The 19455-nt window shown below is 34.4% G+C and overlaps 1 protein-coding gene and 1 long non-coding RNA gene across 2 annotated transcripts; both read left to right on the forward strand.

The window, feature by feature from the left end:
- The first annotated feature begins 11176 nt into the window (after positions 1–11176).
- Positions 11177–16570, forward strand: LOC148761034 (uncharacterized). Its single transcript, XM_088809738.1, has 2 exons — positions 11177–12437; positions 13653–16570. Exons 1-2 carry the CDS (start codon positions 11177–11179, stop codon positions 16568–16570), a joined length of 4179 nt encoding a protein of 1392 aa, XP_088665864.1.
- A 1845-nt stretch (positions 16571–18415) lies between these two features.
- On the forward strand, positions 18416–19190 carry LOC18605638 (uncharacterized). Its single transcript, XR_016028634.1, has 3 exons — positions 18416–18691; positions 18817–18949; positions 19046–19190. It is a non-coding gene; the product is annotated as an uncharacterized LOC18605638 (long non-coding RNA).
- The last annotated feature ends 265 nt before the right edge of the window (positions 19191–19455 follow it).

Here is a 19455-nt window from a genome sequence, read left to right on the forward strand (position 1 = left end):
TTAGGTAATTTTACTCCAACATACATTGGAGTAAAAATGAATTTGAAAATCCTTATGATTTTAATCCATATGTTTTGAACATGTTTTTGAACATAGAGGAACATGACAAACTTCCCCCATTTTATGAGTCGTACGGCATATGGGCTATAGTGACAGGAAAAATAAAACCATTCACGACAAATTCATGTTCTGCTCGTCATTTGCAATCTGCAACAGCTAGGCTCGTACATAATTTTCTAGCATCCACATTACAGAGAAAGATCAACTGTTAAAGACATGTTAGCGTTGAGGACCTATGTATGATGGCATTAATTGGAACCCAGTTGGATGTGAATATTGCACAACATATGATCATCAGAATGAGAAAAGTCGCCCTACGAGATGAGATGACTCTGCCATACGGAAACATCATATTGGCTCTTTTTAAGAAGAAAGGGATTTGGAGCAATAGATATGTAGCAATTGGACCAGTCGCAGGCTTCGTAGTCTCTCTATTGGATGGCTCTTGAAAAAAGGATATAAGATGAGTGTTGATGAGTCATTCAACTTTGTCGAATGTAGCCCAATTCATCTTGCCCATGATACTCCATCCACTAGTCTATCTAGAGTTATTTAGATCCTATTTCAAATGATGTGATGTATAATATGCTTGTAAGGAATGATGAGAAACTCATTAACCAAATTGATAAAATGCAAACATTGGAATTAAGGATACAGAATGTTGAGAATCTTCTAATGCAAAGAACAGATACAACTGATTGGGCAGCAAAAATGCGATCGAAAAAAATAAACAGAGATGATTTTCTCCAACATGAATCTCAAAGAAAACGAAAGTTAGTTATCATTGGTTCTGGCTGAGTCAAGCATAGTAGATGAATATTAACATTTTGTGATTAGAGATGAACGATTTGTTAACTGGTTTAAGGATATTGTAATTTGTTTGCTAAATAATTTGTGTTATATTGGTTTTTTTTTGGGCTACATGTGATTTAACTTTCATGTGTTTACTCATACTTTTGGTTGAGGGTTTAGAGTATTCAACTAGATATTATGTTATGATGGTTCTTGGGGTTGGTTTATGGTTTGATATTGTCCATCATAATTGCATTACCTCGCTTCAAAGAACATGACACACACTAAGTGAGCCAAGCAATGCCATAGCAAATAGTCACCTGATTCTATATTAACTAGTCACGCGATTCCAAATCATATAGTCACGCGATTCCATATCAAATAGTCACCTGATTCTATATTAACTAGTCACGCGATTCCAAATCATATAGTCACGCGATTTCATATCAACTAGTCACATGATTCTATATTTACTAGTCACGCGATTCCATATCAACTAGTCATGCGATTCCAAATCAAATAGTCATGCGATTCCATATTAACTAGTCACGTGATTCCATATCAATTAGTCACTTGATTCAATATCAACTAGTCACGCGATTCCATACACGCCATTCACGTAATGCATATGTCATGCTATTACTATACCCCATTAACGCAATGCCCCCGCGATATCAACTAGTGCGAGCATTGCAATATGTTACATGTCTATGTCACGCAATTCAATTCAGCATGTCATACAGTCTATAAAGTCATGGGGTTGGCATATGCAAACTCATGACCTCTGGCATGTAAATTGTGTAAAATACTAGCAGAATTTAAGATATGAATAAGAAGAAAACAATGTTATTGTTGGACCCATCTGCTTATCACATCAATGAATACCGAACTATTCTTATTGCCTTTCTCTTTGTTAAATGATACAAAAAAGAATAATTTGTAAATGATACAACAAAGAATAATTTGGAGATTATACACAACAATGTTACTTTACATATTAGGAAAAGGAATAAACAAATTAAAAAAATTAACAAGTCATGCTATTTGCAAAAATCTCAATGGAAAAACTTTTTCAAAGGCCGTCTATGGAGTTTTCCTTCAGGGTATGATCCTCCAAACCGATCAACCACTACAACGAAGCGATAACCCAATCCCTGTAACTGTGCGAATCATGTTATGTCTGGTTTTTACATTTAACTTATACCTCATCTGTGTAAAAAGTCATTTTTTAACATGTAAGCTGCAAAGTGCCCGACCCGATGGCATACAATGGAAAACAATATTGTTAATGGACCCATTTGCTTATCACGCAAGCTGAACTTCATTGCATTTATCTGACTGTACGATGAGTCGACTAACATCATACTCTATTTCTACAAGTTGATGTGCACTACCACCTAGTGACCGTTGAAAAAGCACAGTATGAAAATTGAGTCAACCTAAGGCCATGGCAAACCCTAAGAAGGATTCCCACCCCTCGCATATTCAAGCACGTGTTCTGGCAATACCGCCTCAGTCGGCTTGAATGTCTTCTTGGTCAAGGGAGGTCACATTTCTTTACTCAGACCTAGCAAAATAAGCTGTCAATTAAGTTACGCATAATAGTTAAAGGCCATGAACTAATACACAACCCATACATTTTAATAATTACAACTCATTAAAATATACTTACATAAAATTAGCTGTCAACAATGCATATTTTTTGCTTGTAGAGTTGTGGCTGGTGCTCGCGTGCCCGCTTACACATGACATTGATCCATGTGTCAATGTGTTGGTTGTCCAACAACTCATTCGGCATCTCCAATCACTAGAAAAAATAGGGGCCCTCCTACCTTTCAATGCTTAGAATGTTAACCCTGCATATATATAACACCCATGTCAAAAGGTCTATGGAATCAATAATCTAGAACCATTACCCTAATATCGTGTACTGTTATCATTTTACCTAGCTTACTCATTTTTCATGAAGGAATCATATTTGTCCTTTAAATCATCTTTCGCTCTACACTAGACTAATATCGAGCTAACGTATGAGCTTTGAAAGTATTTGCTGGCTATGCTCAAACGTGCATCTTCTACCTAAGGTGGAGGTGGAGGTGAAGCCTTAAGAGAAGGTTATGATCTAACCATGTTAGGGGGCCTTTGGTGGAATTGGGACATGAGCAGGACACGGAGAAGTTGTAGCTTGACTACTTGCAGGATGAGGTGCCTTTTCGACCTAAGGTAAAGGTGAAACCTCAGGAAAATATGTGCCTGATAATGTTGAAGGGCCTCTAGTGGAGTTTGGATAGGAGCAAGATATGGGGAAGTTGTAGTTGGACTACTAGCAAGATGATCTTCGATTGAGGCAGTGGGAGATGAGCTTGAAGCCGATGCAATTGCTTGATTTATGTCACTTGCCTCATCAAGATCAACCCTAGTACCGTTGCCTTCTTTGTTGCGGGCACCATCCTCTTTACCCATTGACCAACTCTACACCGTGAAAAAAATCAAACACATTAAAATAATGTATACATCGTACATGTTATAACTCACGCAATGCAAAAAGATAAAAGCTCATACTTCATAACGATTGATCAGCTGACCGACAATCTGATCCTCTAACCTTTGTAGTGACTGCTAGATACCCAGATGCAGTGACAGCATCTGCAGCTGCATTACCCACTACATCTCTAATTGCACTGCTCGTTGGATCTCCAACTACATTGCATGTATATGCATTTACATGTCTCGTTCAACCTCCATCTGCAGTGACTACATCTGCATTTGCATGTCTATTCTCATTTTCGTCCACATTGACTATAGGTTCTTCTTCCATTGTGTCTACATCTGTTGCATCTTTCACTTAAAGCTTGTAGTCATTTGAAGATGCAACAACGAGTTACATGCTTAAGCATGAGGAGCATCATGAAGGGCAGTAACAAAAGTAGAAGGAGGAGCAGCATGAAAAGCCATGACAATAGCAGCAAGAGCAGCAACATAAGAAGCAGTTAGAGAAGCAACATCATGAGGAGCAGTTGGAAAAGCAGCATCATGAAGAGCAGCATCATGAAGAGCAGCATTATGAAGAGCATTGGGAGCAACATAAGGAGAAACAACATGAAAAGTAGTAGGAAAGGCAGTAGGAGAAGCAACAAAAATAGAATTAGGCGCCTCAACAACAACGAGAGCCTCAGTAGCAACGAACTGAGCATGGATCTCCTCATCCATGGTGTGACTACGCTTAACACCTTCTCTTACCGCACTTTTCTGTTTATGATCCATTGTCTTCCACATTTACTGGGGATCGAATTCTGACCGACCCTCCAACTTCCATAATGGAATGTATTGCTGCCCCTTATAGATATTAACTTTAATGTCAGTCTAATATGCGGTCAACATCTCTTTTGCGGTTGGCTCCAATATCTCGATTGCCCACAACTGCACCAAAACGTACATTGCCATTAGGTTGAACCCTAGCTACTTTATGACAAAAAAAATAAGATTAAATAAAATAAAAAAATATGATTTCTTTACTTACTTTGCCTTCTTTCTCCAAACCTACAATATTGACGTGGAAGTATATAGGCCTCTTGTCACAATACCATTTCAGCATTCTTGGGCAAACCTGTCTAGATTGGCGCTGCCTTTCAAACAAGCTTCGGATATCAAGAATTGCTTCTAACACCCAAAACTGTATATCAATTACGAAACATTTTACTCACCTTATAAAATCTTATGCTAAAAGAATAATGATAAACATTAGGGTATGGCACATTACTTGAAATGCCCATATAAATTTGTAGAGGTGGTAATGTTTCTCTTTTGCTACTCCCGCCACTAGAGGTTTGAAACCCTTCATCAAGTAATCAACGATTAGACTCTAAACGTATGTGCCCCATGGGAACTCATTCTAGTCATCGATGTTTTTGACCAGCGACAACAACCATAAAATCACTAATCATCTATAGTCTTGATCGAATAAAACATTGTTCGTAATTAAGACGAAGGCCATCTTGGTCGCGTCTCCCTCCTGTTGTAATTGCCCTCCCTTGAACGTCTCTAAAACTTGTTGTATTTTCACCTCGTTCCCCAGTCCCTAATGTCGCTGGTGAATTTCTCTAGGGACGGCCTCGTAGGGATTGACAATAAGAGTTGGTATGGTACCAAACTTCAATCCTGTCACTAGGCAAAACTCCCTTTTCAAGAGCTGGACCTTCATTTTACTTATGGCAAACCATAACTCACCCTCGATGGCATTGAATTCACTGATTTTGTGTAACATTAGGTTATCCATGAAACTAACCCAGAATAAACTCTTTTCTGATTCAATGTCCATCATATGTCCAAAGCATGTTCTCTTCAAGGCTTCCAACTCATTTACTTTGCGCAACATATCATATATCATATGTAGATGCGACCACTTACAGTGGATGTTAATGCCAACATTGAACCCTCACCAGTGCCTCAACACTCAAAGCAAAGATTCCACATTATCTTTCTCTGTTCCTATGCTGGCTATCTGCAACATAAGACAGATAACATTTCCATTTTAGTTAATACGCTAATTATAGATTAAAAAAACAAGAGGAATTTCTTAGAAATAGCCCTACTCCTAAGCTCACTCCAAAAATGACCCTTACGATAATTTTAACTATTTTTAGACAACCTTGAAACGGAATAATTAATGCATATGTTGAGTATGGATTATTAAGTAAATTAATATATACATATTAAAACATTACAGTTGACCCAAAATATACAGAATGAACGCAATGTCGGTCATGCAATGCCATACAGATAAATTTCATGCAGTTGTAATACTCGCGTAATTTCATATAAAAACAAGTCACGCGATTACTAACATTAAATCATACAATGATCTATCAATAAGTCACGTAATGCTAAGAATAACTAAACCAATCATGCACAGACTAAGTGATGCCATGCTTGAATCATATTCACGCAATGACCTATCAACCAATCACGTAATCACATATCAACCAGTCACGCAATGTTAAACCTTAAATGCAGTGCCTAATGCAATCACACACACCCTAAATGACGCCATGCCAAAATCCAATCGTACATAAGGTGTTGACCACATACGCAAGCCCTCAGTAACGCAATACCTAAACCCTAAACTCAATTCCTATCAAATGATGATAACGCATACATATCAACCAGTCACACATGCCCTGTCACCTTTCGACCCCAAAAACACCAACTTCATGTTTATATTCAACAATTTCAAACAACAAGAATATCAATACGAACAAGCAATATGCATACGTTTATGCTCAAAAACCATAAATGAAAAACATGAAGAATAACAATAGCCCTAAAAACATTTCTCCACATAGTTCAAAATAAAATAAAAATATATTATACCTTTCTCCGCGTAATGTGAACTTTCTCTCACTGCTCAATATGTGAACTACCTTTATGCGAATAATAACCACTCCAAAATGCTTTTACCACTACAAAAAATGCTTGAAAGTTGAACTGGCGAGGAATGCTTTCGAGAGAATTCTTTATATGGAGATGTACGGTCTGTTGATGAGAATTGACGAACACACATCTTGTAAATATACTTAACCCGTTAATAGGTTTCAAGTTTAGACTCGGAGCCAAACAAATGGGTCGGTTTCATTTAGAGCAATTTTATCTTAATTTTAATTCTTTTGACTAAAAATAGTTAAAATTATAAGAAAATCTATTTTCAAAAACGCCTTATGCATGAGGCTCATTTATAAAAAAAAAAACTCTTTAAACTATCCACTTGTTGATGATTGCTTGTCTAGAGAAGCTGACAAAGCTGCAGTTGCTTTGACCACCTAAAGAGACAGCCATTGGATATTCTCTTGCAACATTTTATGTTGTTCTTAACTCTCTGTGCAAAGACTCTTTTGCATATATTAATGGGATTTCATGCCTTAAATAGCTTACTTCATAAATTTAACATTTCTTTCTCACTTAGAAATTTTCTACCTTGGAATTCGCCTTAGTTTATACCAGTAATTTTTACTGAACAAAGTATTTTGAGACAGTAATGTGATTATCTGATAACTTATTTCATCACTTCATGCTAATCTGAACTCCAAATTGAAGATTGCAATAACAAATTAACTTATTTATCAAGTTAATATATTTCCCTGTGACATTGTCTCCCTTGCTCACAACGTGACAAGCTTTGTCAAGCAATACATCCCCTTTTTTTGGGATAAGCTAAATTTCATATTATCCAAAGTAAGGAGGAGGCCTGCTAATATGAGTACTAGCAGCAACTAGAACGTACAGCAAAACTAACTACAAAGAAGAGCAGTTTACAGTTACATACAGCCACAAATCGGTAAGAAAACAAAACTCAGACAAGAAGACAGGAAACACTTCTCATCCTCAAGCTGAAGCCTATGTTTTCTCGATTGGATTCGGGAGGGGAGTACGGTTCTTAGAACACGCAATGAAAACTTAAAACTATGAAAATTTTGCATGAGTTTTCAGGTGCGCTTGCCGACGAGGGATAACCTTTATATTTCCTAGCTTTCTGTCCGGAGGCTACAGTTGCAGTGGTTAGAGGGATGCCATTTCTCTTGTAGCTATACCAATCGCTGTATAATTTGTAAGTACCACATTTCCTCACAAAAAGAAGGGATTTCTACCATTTGCTTTTGTTGTTTGTGCTTGATGAATTAGTATACTCCGTGTGTCATTTTGATAGTACATCATGTAAAATAGTCAGATTTCTGTTACCTGAATTATCGACTGTAATCTTGTTAACAGGCATCATGAATAAATTTTATTAACAAGATATTTTGAGGTGGTAAGATTCATTAAGTTATTTCATCAATTCATTCTTATCTAAACTCCAAACTGAAGATAACGACCATAAATTAGCGACCTACTGTGAATTGAACTGTGCAGTTTAAGACTTGAATTGAACTGTTGAAAATAAATGATAGCAATTACTACTGCCCATCTAAAGTATAATGAATCCTACCTACATATCTTCCCTATACTTGACATCTGTCCTTGGTATTTCAACATATTTGGAGGGCATTTTTGACTTCACAGTTTTGTTTCTTCTTTCTTGCTCACCTAGCTTCTTCCGTCCATATTGTTAAAAAAGAGTTGAAACGGGAGGGGAGGAGAGCTTGGATCAACCAGAATTTTTTTCTTGGTATTTATTTGTCACACTTGGATTTGTCATTTTTTAATTCTAAGGAACATTGTTGAGTTTTCACTCCCATTTCGTTTTTTTTTCTTTTTCTTTTTTTGTTCTTTTGCCTTCCACAACTGCCGCTTATGGCATTTTTGTTCTCTTTCCCACTTCATGATTCTAAGCTACATAAGCTCTTTACCCTCAACACCTGTATTTGGAATTTCATGATATTTAAAGGGTATTTTGAACTTTTTCTCTTTCTCTCCTTCTCTTTTCACCCATTCGCCTCTTATTAAGCCACACCTGGGTTTATCATTTTTTAATTCTGAGGAACATTGTTGAGTTTTCACTCTCATCATTTGCCACTTCATTCCGGTGCTATTAGCCGTGTGAATATGGTTTACTATGCCAGTGCTTTGTACACGTGGGTGACATGCAAGGATAATTGTTGATGTGGAATTCAAATTGAGATGAGGATGTCGAATATTAGGTAATTTTTTTTACCTTTTTGTCTTTTTTTTCAGTGCAGTGTTTGTCTCTTATTTTTATTTCTTACTTTATTTGCTTTATTTTTTTGTTTTTGTTCTTTACTTTTTCTTCTCTTTGTTTACTTCGGTTTTTCCGCAACATGTGAAAAGTAACTTACACTATCTTGCTTGTGGTCTTATTTTTTAAGCTTTCACATTTGGAAGGGTAGCTGTTCAGAAAGGTGTATAATTATAGCTTTCGAAGGTAATGTAGTTGAATTATACATTATTGTGCTTGAATTTGGAACATTATTGTGCTTTTAATTGTGTAAATATTACATGTTGTTGACTGCAGTTGTATCAATTATTTTCAGCATGAACTTTTGGTTTGTCTTTATATGTAATGACTGATATCCTAAGTTAAATTGTGTTCTTTGCTGTTTACCTTGTATCTTCTTTAACTCTTTAAAGTGTAGTTACTGTTTGTTATTCCTTTGACATGTCAAATTGGCTTTAATCACTTAATGACATGTTGCATACGCCGGCCTTTGAGGATGCTACAAATAGAAGGAACAAAAAAAGGTGGAGGCTGTTTTCTGTTTGAGGCCCGGTAGTATTTGTTAATCCACGATTTATGGAAGATTAAAAAAATCGTGGGCTATTTAGTGAGTAGTCACAGCAAAGTTAAGCAGCTCAAAAGAGCGGTTCTTTTGGTATAATAGCTGATTATGTAATAAAACCCGAACCAAGAATTGCAAGCGTGTTTGTTTGGTCCTGAAAATGACTGAAATCTATATCAGTATATATAGGTAGTTCTTGCCCGTGCCCCTGCAGTATTTCTAACCTTATTTTTTATGAATAAACATTGAGCAGTATTCAGCATTTTTCACTATTGTATTGATCGTTGGATAGTATATTTGGTTTCTTATGTGTGAAGCCATAGTTTTATAAGAGTATTAACAATATTAAATGGTCTTAAATAGGTGCTTTTTTCTGCTGCAACAGCTTCGAGTACTGTGAGCAAATTTATATATATATATATATATATATATGTGGTACAAGGTGTAATTAAAAGTTTAAAAGCCATTTATCTTGATGTTTTTTAATTGCCTTTCCAAGGCCTAAGAATGAGGGAAGAGGAAGTAGAGAATGTAGAAAAGAAAACTAAATCATAAAACAAGGGTTGTTTTCATAAGCAGAGTAGGCGGGAGGGCTTAATCTCTTCTTCAAGAAAATATTTGAAAACTTTGTAGAAGAGGTTTAAGCTTCTTATTTTTCGATTCTTTTTTTCTTTTACTCATTTTGGCAGCATGCTGTTGTTACTTACTATTTTTATTTAGGTAGTGTTAAATTTATGTTTCTTACGTGTTTTGATTTTTATTTCATTAGATTACTTATTCTTTGTTTCTTTGTATGTATCGATATAAATAAATTACCATGTTTTTGCTAATGTAAGCATCTTTTATAGTATTTTAAATTGTCAAATATCTAATCTTGAAACCATACTTTTTTTCCAGGCTATATCACCATCAAAGCTAGGATATTCTCTTGGGTAAGTTTAAAGTATCTTAATTAAAATATCTCCATCTTTATGTTTTTATAATTAAATAATCATGATTATAAAAATTCCTTTGAATATTTAACATATTGTTCAAACCTTTATAATTTTTTCCTGTGAATATTTAATTCCTCATGATCATATGGTAAAATTACTTATGTTACTTACTGTTGTTATTTAGGTAGTGTTAAATTTATGTTTACTCATTCTTTGTTTCTTTTTATGTATCGATATAAATAAATTGCCATGTTTTTCCTAATGTAAGGATATTTTATAGTATTTTAAATTGTCAAATATCTAATCTTGAAACCATTCTTTTTTTTTTCCAGACTATATCACCATCAAAGCTAGAGTATTCTCTTAGGTAAGTTTTCCTTTATTCACATGTTGATAAACAGAGACAAAGCTACGGTTAGACTATGGAATGTGCCAAATTTTATTCTAATTGTCCTGCTTTTGTCTGTCATCGAGATGTTTTCCTGTATTCAGTTGTTGGGTTTGATGGTGAACTAAAGACTGTGTCTCAAAAATCTGTTGATGTTTTCATTCCTTCTGATTTTTATAATTTACGCTTCTTGAATCCGAACACAAACGGACATTACACATCGTTGGCAAGCACCAGTCAAATACAAAATTCTGTTGCATTTAGAAACTCCAAACGAAAGCTTGGTTATAACACTGTTGAATCGTCATCCTATATTCAAAATGTTGAACAAGATTGTCGAAATTCTCAAAGGAGAAATATTGTGAGTTTTGAGATTGATCATAGAGATGATGACAACTTTTTCGAACAAGAGCTATCTCTTGCTTCTGATGCTTCTCAAATGCTTCCTATTCTGAATGATGAAGATGATATCTCAACATTTAATCAGCAAACTGCTCACATTGGGACCAGTTTTGTTGGAGATAATTCAACTTCTACGCATTTTGATTCAAGTGAGTATTTTTATGAATTCCCATTTTATATGTAATATTTCTTATTTTCATGATTATTTATTCTTCGTTTTCCTAACGATTTTATATTCATTATATGCAGATCAATATAATATTCCTCTAAATCTAGGTGGGCCAAGATATGTGTGTTGTTTTTGCGGTGCACAGATGTGGTATGAAGAAAGAAAAAATAAGTCAAGGAATGAGCGGAATCCGAGATTTACCATGTGTTGTATGGAGGGCAAAGTGTCTCTGCCACATTTCAAGCAAACACCTTCATTATTGGCTACATTGCTCAATTACAAAGGTGGTCGAACTGCTTATAAATTTAGACACAACATACGGGTTTACAATTCGATGTTTCAGTTCACTTCTATAGGTGGTAAAATAGACAGTGAAATTAATAGAAGGCCAGGCCCATATGTCTTTAAGATCAATGGGCAAAATCATCACAAGATAGGTTCTTTGCTACCTGTTGATGGTGAAAGACCGAAATTTGCGCAATTATACATTTATGATACTGAGAATGAAGTGTCTAACAGAATTAATGCATTGGGATATGATGTTCAACAATCTGGTGTCGAAGAGAATATTGTGAAGGAATTAATGGAAATGCTTGACCAAACTAATCAAATTGTCAAAGCTTTTCGAATGGCCAAGGAACGGTTTAAAGAACCTGATTACATACCAGTTAAATTGAGATTGATTGGTGCACGAATGAATGATGGTCAGCAATATACAAATCTTATCTCTTCAGAAGTTGCTGCACTTATTGTGGGAGATGTAGATCAATTGATTGACAAGCGTGACATAATCATTGAACATAGATCTAATGGTTTGCGAAGGATAAGTGATTTGCATCCAGCATTTATGCCTATGCAATATCCACTGTTATTTCCTTACGGAGAAGATGGCTTTCATCTTAATATTCCATACCAAAAGTGGAATCACACAACCAAAACGAAGCGAGGGACTGTGACTGCAAGAGAGTTTTATGTTTACATGCTTCAATTTCGCTTGAATCAAGGTTTCACATTGTTCTTGGGTGGAAAACTTTTTCACCAATATATAACTGATGCATTTACAAGCGTTGAAGGAATGAGATTGGATTATAATTTGAGGAATCAAAAGAAGTTCAGAACTGAAATTTTTCAGGGAGTAGTCGATGCTTTCACAAGAGGTGATACAGATGGAAACATGGTTGGGAAACGAATAATTTTGCCAGCAAGCTTTACTGGAGGGCCACGTTATTACATGCAAAATTATCAGGATGCCATGGCAATATGTACATATTATGGATACCCGGATCTCTTTATCACCTTTACATGTAATAGTAGATGGCCAGAAATAATTGCAGCATTGAAGTTCATTGATGGACAACGAGTGGAAGATAGACCAGATATTGTTTGTCGGGTTTTCAAGATTAGACTTCGATGTTTCATCAAAGAGTTGGTAGATGATCAACATTTTGGAAAAGTCCGAGCAGGTTAGTCTTCAAAATTAATTTATTAGTATTTATCATGTTGCTGCAATTTTTCAATAAACAAACAAAGCATTAATACTATTAGTATTTGCTTATTTTTTGAAATTCTCAATTTGTTCTCATAGCCCTTTATTTTTTTTATCAAGAATTAAAGTCTGAGATTGCATGTGTGTTTTGTTGGTTATACATTTTTTTCTTAAGGATAGGTATTTTGTTCATAATTTGTTGGTTATTTTTTCTACTCATTTTATGCTATAATTTCTTCTTTTCTTTACTGGATACAACTTTTTATATTTATTTCTATTTCAATTTTTAAATGATTTGTTGACAAGTTCATTATATGTTTTAATATAATATTGTATATTTACTGTTTTTTCCCATAAAATATTGTTAATATCACTAACAACATTTATTTATGCATTGTTGCTAACTATTATTTTATTACTCAATTCAAAGATAAAATATATTATCAAATTATTTAACTATTTAAACTAATTTTTAAACTATACATATCAAACAGTAACTTCTGCAGCATAGTTGCTTAGCGCTTGTATTCTCATCATCATAAAAAAAAATTATCAGCATCTTTTCATTCTTCTGTTTCATCAGTTATCTACATGATAGAATTTCAACCAATCTTTGGAAGTGTTGGGATCTTAGGACAGTTTGGAATGATGGTTCTGTGTTTTGTAGGACAAAAGTAAAATCTAAACAGAACAGCTTAAGCTATAAGCTTATAGCTTTCAATTTCATCAACTTCCTTAGAAACAATCGTTAGCACTTCTTTCACAGCCTAAATATTCTCCTCTGAGGACAGTTTGGAATGATGGTTCTGTGTTTTGTAGGACAAAAGTAAAATCTAGACAGAATAGCTTAAGCTATAAGCTTATAGCTTTGAATTTCATCAAGTTCCTTAGAAACAATCGTTAGTAGAAGAGTAGTACAGAAAAATAGTATGATTTTATTTTTGATTTTTTTTGTATCATTATCTGTTTAGACAATGGTTTTCATAGTTAATTGTGTTTTGTATTTGGATAGTCAAGCACCTTGGAACAATCTTCTGTTTTGAACCTACTAATGTCAAAATAATGGGTATAATCTATTGTTATTGATGTTAGTTCCCAGAGATTGTTCTTTTGAACAAACTTGCTTAGTGTTTGTATTCCCATCATCATAAAATAAAATAATCATGATGTTTTTACTCTCCTGTTTCATCAGTAATCTACACGATAGAATTTCAGAAGAGAGGGCTTCCTCATGCACATATATTACTGTGGTTACATCCTGATAATAGGTGTCTCAGTCCGGAAGATATTGATCGCATTATTTCTGCTGAAATACCTGATCCGAACATTGATCCTTTGGGCTATAAGGCTGTCATAGACTTTATGGTGCACGGACCATGTGGAACAATGAAGCCAAATGCTATATGCATGATCAAAAACCAGTGCAGCAAACATTATCCGAAAAAGTTCCAACCTCGAACACTTTTACCAGAAGATGGAGTTCCACTTTATAGAAGAAGAAATCAATCAAAAGCTATTCTGTTGGATGTCAAATCTGGATTCGAAATTGATAATCGATACATTGTTCCTCACAATCGGAATTTGTTGGTCAAATACCAATCCCACATCAATGTTGAAATCTGTAATAAAGCAAGATCCATCAAATACCTTTTCAAATATCTAAGCAAAGGTCCTGACAGAATTAGAGTTGCTATCGAACAGAGTGCCACAGCAAATGCATCCAATATTCACATGACTTCTACAGCAGTTGATGAAATAAAAAACTACTTAGATTGTAGATATGTTTCGGCACATGAAGCATGCTGGAGGTTGTTTAGTTTTGAATTGCATTATAGAGATCCATCAGTGGAACGTTTGCCCATTCATCTTCCTAATCAACAGAGGGTATCTTTCTGTGATAATGACTGCTTATTACGTGTTCTTTCTAGACCTGGAATTCGTGATACAAAATTCACAAAATGGATGGAAGCTAATGCACTACATGAAGATGCACGATGTTTAACTTACGTAGAGTTTCCTACAAAATGGGTTTGGAAAGACAACTTAAAAGAATGGAAAAGAAGAGAAGGAGGCAGATCTATTGGTAGAATTAGCTACATTCATCCAGCAGCAGGAGAACTATTCTATTTAAGGATGTTAATTAATGTTGTTAAGGGACCATCTGATTTCAAAGATTTACATACAGTTGATGGAATCTTATATGAATCATTTCAAGCTGCCTGTAATGCATTGGGTTTGTTGGGTGATGATAAAGAATGGGATGATGCTTTGGCACAAGCATCTGGGTGGGCTATGCCTTATCAATTGAGGCAACTTTTCACAACAATAGTGCTCTTTTGCCAAGTCACAGATGCAAGACAGCTTTGGGAAAAACATTGGGAAGCAATGTCAGAAGATATTCGACACCGATTCCAAAGTTTATATCAATTACAAAATTATGTAATACCAGATGAACATATCAAAGATTATACATTGACTGCTTTGGAATTACTATTTAGCAACAACTCCACCTCATTAGCAGAGTACGGTCTTCCAACTCCGATGCTTAACATGAACAGCCAGTCGATTGACAAGTTGTTGATGGAGGAATTAGATTACAACACTGAAGAACTTCGTGTTGAACATGCGACATTATTTGCTAAATTAAACAATGAGCAAAAAGAGATATACCATGCTATTTTGCAATCTGTTGCTCATGATGAAGGAACTTTTTTTTTCGTGTATGGTCATGGTGGTACAGGAAAAACTTTTCTTTGGAAAACCATCATATGTGCCCTCAGAGGAATTGGTCAAGTTGTTTTAGCTATTGCTTCATCTGGCATAGCTTCTTTATTACTTCCTCGAGGTAGAACTGCTCATTCAAGATTCAAGATACCTATTGATGTTGATGATCTGTCTACTTGTGAAATAAAAAAAGGAACACAATTAGCAAGATTGCTTCAAAAAACTGCTCTTATTCTTTGGGATGAAGCACCAATGATACATAGGAATTGTCTGGAAGCATTGCATAGAAGTCTCCAAGATATTATGCTTGATGATACCCGACATGAAAACAATAAAACCTTTGGCGGAAAAACAGTCCTCCTCGGAGGTGATTTCAGACAAATTTTGCCTGTCATTCCATCTGGATCTAAGCATGATGTGATCAATGCTTCGATATGTAAATCTCCTCTATGGGAACATTGCAAAATCTTTACTCTACAAACAAACATGAGATTATTGAGTCGATCGCTTGATCAAACTGCAACTGGTGAAATCAAAGACTTTGCTACATGGATTCTGAATGTTGGTGATGGTTGTGCACAAGGAATTGGTCCTAATGTTGATGACGATACAACAATCATCAAAATTCCAAATGATTTGTTGGTTAGTCCAGGAAATAATCCAATTCAAACAATATGTTCTACTATCTATCCTGACTTTGCTCAAAAATTTGCAGATATATCATATTTGCAACATAGAGCGATAGTAACTCCGTACAATGATACAGTCACCCTCATCAACGAGTTCATGCTTTCCGAACTGCCTGGTGATATCAAAACTTACTTGAGCTGTGACACAATTTCAAAGAGTTCGTCGAGCACCAGAGATGAAGATTTTTTTTATCCTACTGAGTTTCTCAATTCTCTATCTTTTAATGGGATTCCGAACCATAAACTTCAACTAAAAGTTGGTGCTACAATCATGTTATTGAGGAACATAAACCAAAGCTTAGGATTATGCAATGGCACTAGATTGATGGTGACTCATTTAGCATCCCGTGTGATCCAAGCTGAAATCATCTCTGGAAACCATATAGGTGAAAAAGTATTTGTTCCTAGAATAAACATGACAGTAAAAAATTCAAAGTGGCCATTTGTTTTGACCAGAAAACAATTTCCGATCAGATTGTGTTATGGGATGACAATAAATAAGAGTCAAGGACAAACACTTGACATAGTTGGCCTATTTTTGCCTAAGCCAGTTTTCACTCATGGCCAGTTATATGTTGCTCTTTCAAGAGCAACAAGTAGAGAAGGATTAAAAGTATTAATCCAATCTGAAAATGATTCTAATATAGGAACTACTAAAAATATTGTTTATAAAGAAATTCTACATGCTTTACATTAGATATATTCCATTCTTTCTTGATATTATTATATTTTGCGGTATCCTATTCTATCCTATTTATAATATAAATGTTTCTATTGATTAACTTGATGCATATTATGAATTATTGTATCATACAAGATTTTTGTGAATTATAGTAGATATTAATTGAATCTTCTTCCATTACTATTCCCAACATCTAACACTAGATGTTTTTCTTCATTTTACAAAATTTTTGCTATTATATGGTAATACTTTTGTTTATATTTATTTTCCATCAATATATCTAAAATCATGATAATTTTTTTACTGCCAAAATTATCTAAACTTATTATTCCATGCTTTCACAGGAAATCATGTCATATCAACCTCTGTCTGAATTACAAATTGGAAAAGAAGGAGGTACAATTCAAATTTGTGTTGCACGCATTTGGCACAGCATCAACTACAAACAGGCAAATGACATTATCAGCCTTGATTTCCTTGCCACCGATGATAAGGTTCGTTAACTTTTGATAAGGTTGTGATCTTAAAATAGTAATGCTCCAAATCTTATCAAACAATTAATAATCTTCTTTGCATCCAGGGCAATGCAATTCAAGCTATCATCCATAAAATACATATGAAAGAATTTGAATCCATCCTAAAAGAAGGACATGTTTACTGCATCTCTGAGTTCAAGGTGTCTAAACCAAAAAAAAGCTACAATGTAATTTCAGCTCCTTCTGCGATCACAATCACTTCAAAAACGAAGATTGTCAAGGCATCATCATCTGCTTTATCATTTCAACGCCACTACTTTCAGTTTTTGGAATTTGAACATCTGCCACATAGATATAAGATCAACGAAACTCTCACTGGTATGTTTAAATCTTTTTCTCAAAAATATCAGTTATTTATAAATTTTTACATAAAATTTAATTCAATTAAAATACTTACACAATACAATCAAATTAGTATTGAAATGATAATATATGAATCTATCCTAAGTTAAATATTGCTTCAATTTGCTAGAAAATATGATCAACTTACAATTTCGAGTGGAGAATGTATGCATGGACTATTATTAAATATTTAGCTACTTTTGATAAGAAATTGAAACAAATAAGAGATTTACACAAAACAGTATAAGTTAAGTTGTTAGATTATAACTTGAATATTGTTTAGTTTCGTATATCAAATGTTTAAGCTTTTACCTCATCATAGGACAAAATGCATAAATAAATTTCTCACCAAATAGAACTTACACTGCTAAAGTGCTATTCCCCTTCACCAAACAGAACTTGCAATGCTGCAGCACTAAGTTCTCAACGCTGCAACATTGTTTCCCTTCACCAAACAAAACTTAAAGCACTGCAGCACCAAGTTCTCAACGCTGCAGCGCTATTCAGTACCATTCCTACAACGCAGTAACATCACTTCTGCAACCTCAAGTTTCAATATGTTCAAACAGAATACGATAGCCTTAACCAAATTAATTCGTGTCATTATTCTTCAGAATGCAACATTTTTTTTATTGCACCATACCTTGTAAATATAAGCATACTGTATAACTGTTTGTTTTAATTAGTTCATTATCACATTTTCCTCTTAGTAATTCTATATATAATGTCAATAATTCATTTATTGTTAAATGTAGATATCATCGGTCTGATCATTTCAATGAGCAAAGTTACTGCCATATATGTCAGCAACAAATCAACTAAAGTTCCTAAACGGAACTTGCAATTACAGAACATCAAGTTTGCTACATCGAACTATACTTTCTTAACAAATATTACGTTTCTATAAATGATTAATATAAGTTGACTATTATATTCCTTTTGTTTCTATCTAGAGGCACAATAATTAACGCAACCCTCTGGGGAGATCTTGCATATTGTGTTGATGATGACATTATAGGACTAAAAAGCAAACCAATCATTATTTTGGCTGCTATGACAGTTGGAGAATACCAAGGTAAATGAATTAAATCTTCAACCATTATGCTATCTTCAATCATTATAATGTTTGACATGAACATACTCATAATTTAATCCATTCTATACATAAATTTATAGGACAACCATCTGTTGCTTCATGCTCTGCATCCAAAATTTATGTTGACTTAAATATTCCAATTGTGGCAGACATGAAAGCTAGGTAAACATTGAATAAAAATTATGATCTATCATACTTTTTTTTTTCATTTTGTTATTGTTTCTTTAACCACCATGCATTAATATTGAATTTATTATTTCTTGCTTTCATGTTCAATTCACACTCAGATTCGATGAAAAAAATGCACCAGTATTACTGCTTGATGTCCGCCAACGACCACAAATACCACCTGATCAACAAGAAAATCATAATCGTGTGACGATTAAGCAATTGCTGCAAATTGATCACTCCAAAACACAAGTAAGAATATCTTCCAATAATTAATTATGAAAACAAAAATCATATTCATTCTATTTGTCATCATCACTTTTTTTTTTTTTTAACATCTCATTACAGATAGAGACATACACTTGCATTGCAAAAATCAAAGAATTTGATTGCACAGAAGGATGGTATTACATCGGTTGCAAAATATGCATGAAAACATTGCAACAAATAAGTGATACTTTTTGGTGTCCAGATGCAAAACATGGAGAACAACTGCCTCATCTATGGTACATTTATCATCATAAATCATAATAGTCATTAACAGAACTTGATTTTTCATCACTCCTATCATTCTTTAACAAAATCATCTTTTCTTTCTTCCAAATTAGCTACAAATTAATCATCACTGTTGAAGACAATACTAGCAACGCAACATTTGTGGTATTTGGTGATGATGGTGAAAAAGTCATTGGTGCATCAATTCCTAAACTTGCATTGCTAAACCACTTAGACAAATATATCCTTCCTGAACCAATCAC

Source organism: Theobroma cacao, chromosome 9 (assembly GCF_053813885.1).
Source record: "Theobroma cacao isolate CCN51 chromosome 9, ASM5381388v1, whole genome shotgun sequence".
In the NCBI taxonomy this organism is placed as follows: domain Eukaryota; kingdom Viridiplantae; phylum Streptophyta; class Magnoliopsida; order Malvales; family Malvaceae; genus Theobroma; species Theobroma cacao.